Source organism: Limulus polyphemus, unplaced genomic scaffold (genome assembly GCF_000517525.1).
Source record: "Limulus polyphemus unplaced genomic scaffold, Limulus_polyphemus-2.1.2 Scaffold77382, whole genome shotgun sequence".
NCBI classification, from domain to species: domain Eukaryota; kingdom Metazoa; phylum Arthropoda; class Merostomata; order Xiphosura; family Limulidae; genus Limulus; species Limulus polyphemus.
In genome coordinates this window covers 1-3,985 of record NW_013742978.1, presented here as the reverse complement: position 1 = coordinate 3,985, position 3,985 = coordinate 1, and the positions used below count along the sequence as shown (strand labels likewise).

Below are 3,985 nucleotides of genomic sequence, written 5' to 3'. Positions count from 1 at the left end.
CTGTCTTCCTGTCTGCTATCCAATTAATTGTCTCGCTTTATTTTCCGCGCTTATATACAAGAATAGAGGGCGTCTAGAATGCACTCGCCTCTTCATTAAACTTCTAGATACTTATCACGTGTCACCAGGGTCACGTGACCTCCGCTGTCGTAACACAGAGTTCAAGGTAGTTCTGTTGTGTTTGCCAAACAAATATTTCTCTAAACTATTTTAGACCTGCTCTTCTTACAAACGTTACCAGTATAAGTTTGATTATATGTACAGAGCTCAAAATTTTCATAAATGTTACTGATATAACATGTAATATTTTTTATGTATTAAAAGTGGTATCGTTTATTGAAACAAATAATAGTTTTATAAGAACTCCAGTATTTTAGTACTGCGTTTAATAATTACAACAATAAATACATATAATCAAAACCTCACGTACAGCCCTAGTGAAAATCATGTTCTGTTATAAATAAATGGTTGTTTGTTTTATTTCAAATTGACTGAATCTTGAATATCCAAAATGTAAATTTATTTATGGATTTTTGTTTGTGGTGCCATTAAATAGATGGCGCCACATTTCATTCAGTTGTGATTACATACATACACTACATTCATTATAATAAGATTTAGCAGCTGCTAATATTTCAGTAGCTTGTTCTGATTAGTTGGTATACTTCGCATCCCCTGGATGCTTGAGTTCAAAATTTCAGTGGTGTTTTTGTTTGATCTTAGCAAAACCTGTGTGAAGACATTATGTCTTGTACAACATACGGTTGACGGAATTTAGGAATGAAAACTAACACATTGCTTATAGGGCTTAACACACTGTTCTAACACTGTGTTTAGTATCTACACACTGTTCTAACGCTGTGTTTTATATCTACACACTGTTCTAACGCTGTGTTTTGTATCTACACACTGTTCTAACGCTGTGTTTTATATCTACACTGTCCTAACGCTCTGTTTTGTCCCAGTACATTGTATTAATCCATGTTTTTGTACTTCAAATGTTGAAGTAATGATAGGTACACCATAGGTTTTAATCATACTGTCGAACCCATCAACCGCTATAATTCATATTTAATTTTTTAACTAACTTACGAACTGTAATTATTTGGTCTACTTATTTTCGTGCTTTAAGGTAAATCAGTGCTAAATTTGGGGTCGGATTTTAGGGAATCCCCCGTAAATGTCCGAGTTTCCTAAGAGGTGGAGTGAAAGATCTCGACTTTGTGTGACCTTCAGATGCGAGTCCAGCGTCATGCCGGGCCTTAGAAGACATGCAGACAAACACTGGACGGTATTTTACACACTAAAAGTTTAGAATGTTAAACCCAAGAGTGGTTAATGTGTGTTAAAACAAAACAGTTCCACACAACGTAATGTAATAACATATCTCCGAAATATCATGTTTAATGTTAACACAAACGGAAATAACCAGAACAAAACAGTTCCACACAACGTAATGTAATAACATATCTCCGAAATATCATGTTTAATGTTAACACAAACGGAAATAACCAGAACAAAACAGTTCCACACAACGTAATGTAATAACATATCTCCGAAATATCATGTTTAATGTTAACACAAACGGAAATAACCAGAACAAAACAGTTCCACACAACGTAATGTAATAACATATCTCCGAAATATCATGTTTAATGTTAACATAAACGGAAATAACCAGAACAAAACAGTTTCACACAACGTAATGTAATAACATATCTCCGAAATATCATGTTTAATGTTAACACAAACGGAAATAACCAGAACAAAACAGTTCCACACAACGTAATGTAATAATATATCTCCGAAATATCATGTTTAATGTTAACACAAACAAGTATTATTTCGAACTCAGTCAATTTATCACTTTTATCATGTCATAGAAAACATACTTAGTGTCAGTGAGAACAAATGAGACTTTGAGGTTATGAGAAACCAGAAGTACTGAAACAGACCGACCAGTTTACCAAGGACCTGTCTATATATGTAACTATAAGCACGTTTTGATTAACACATTGTGTGTATAAAATAGGTTAATATACACTTATCATGTTTATAATAACAAATCGTTGCTATTGTGTTTTAAACATATAAACAGAAATACATTTTTTTTATCGATGAGCCAAACAGTTTCTATTCAACTGATACTTGTTCAAAATTAAAATACACGAAACCCTAAAAGCAAGAAAGAGAGAAAAACAAAACAAAACAAAACAAAGGCACATTGTTTAAATCTGATATCATTGACTGAGAACACGCCTCAACACCGGGTCTGTTTTATCCCACGTGTTCCGTTGGTTTTAAAAGTGTAATTGATATTTTTGTTCTTATCGATAGTCTGCGGTTTTTCTTTGTTTTACACTTCAGAAGTGGGTCCTTCAATTCTTTCCATATGGTTTCCATCTCCTTAACGGTGACGTGATGACCAGATATAGCATTAACGAAGGCACATCCAGTGGCTTTCTTCTGTAAAACGTGAACATATTGTTGTGTCTTCTAGTTACTTTTGCTTTGGAGGCCAAAACACCACTTACAAAAATGTCTTCCATTGTCAGAAAATTTGTATTGAGACTGATCTGATACAACTTTGGAGCAACCTGGCGGCTCATGACGTAGGCAGTACCTGACAGATAGTTTGGATACACACCACCAGGGAACTCAGACCTAGAGACGTACCACTTATTTCTTCTCTTCCTGTTAGGCTTAGCTTTTGTGAACAAGTAACCAATCATTATATTCGACTGACTAAAAACCATGGATAACATTTTTAGCAAGTTTGGGATGTTGATGTACATGTCATCATCAGTCTTCATCACAAACTGAACATTCTGACAATATTCACTAACCCACTTGAGAAGCATCACAGATTTGAGGGTCAGATTCCTATATGTGTCTAGGAAGTTCTCTTGGATAATATCCGCATAAACACCGGACTCCCGAAGAACCATGTTTTGAGCACTCTTGTCTGTCGTATATCCCAGCAAGAAGGCCAGTCTGACGTCACCCTCGTTATTAAACACGGTCGCATCGGAACCCCACGTGGACCTGATCGTTAAGCGTTCGATATAGTTTGAAATCTTACTGGTGACGAGAATGAGAAGGCCAAAAGATGTTTTTGTTGACGAACAGAGATCTATGGGATTAATGATAAAAGTGTAAGGATGCGTGTTAACCCTATTTTCAAGAACTACCTCCTCTGTTGTAAAGTCGACTCCATTTTGTGTCAGCCTAGTGGGAAATCGGTCGTCATGATGGACATGAGAAGTCGTTGCTAGGTGACGATGGTCGATCGTGTAACCATGGTTATGTTTCACATTATAAATAACTTCTGATTTTACCAAACTTTGGTCGTTTGACGTGACAGGCTTATTCGATTCCCTAAATAAAGCAGCTATGTGAAGGTACTTGTGCATGTAGAGGGCGCAAACAATGATGTTGATTCCAATGAAAACAAAAAACGTAAATAAAGATGTCTTCATTCCTCCCTGCTCCAGCTGCTAATAGAACAAAAAACATGAAATATGTAATACATAAACCAAACAGAAATAACCAAGTTTTAATACATAATCAATTCACGATAACATGAAAATAAAACTCTGTGGTGTTAAGAATGCTTTGTATATAGCTAAACCATGTGTAACCAATTCACAGTAACATGAAAACTAAACTTTGTATTGTGAAGTACACATTTATATAGCTGAATCATATGTAACTAATTCACAGTAACATGAAAACTGAACTTTGTATTGTGAAGTACACATTTATATAGCTAAACCATATGTAACTAATTCACAGTAACATGAAAACTAAACTTTGTATTGTGAAGTACAGTTATATAGCTAAACCATGTGTAACCAATTCACAGTAACATGAAAACTGAACTTTGTATTGTGAAGTACACATTTATATAGCTAAACCATGTGTAACCAATTCACAGTAACATGAAAACTAAACTTTGTATTGTGAAGTACACATTTATATAGCT

At 34.9% G+C, this 3,985-nt stretch overlaps 1 protein-coding gene across 1 annotated transcript; it reads right to left on the bottom strand.

Moving 5' to 3' along the window:
• Positions 1–2,504: 2,504 nt before the first annotated feature.
• LOC106477727 (beta-1,3-galactosyltransferase 5-like) lies at positions 2,505–3,494 on the bottom strand (the record flags this gene model as incomplete). The annotated part of the gene is made up of 1 exon (XM_013938262.2): positions 2,505–3,494. A coding segment is annotated over one exon (990 nt), but the record flags the coding sequence as incomplete, so codon positions are not given.
• Between the last annotated feature and the right edge of the window lie 491 nt (positions 3,495–3,985).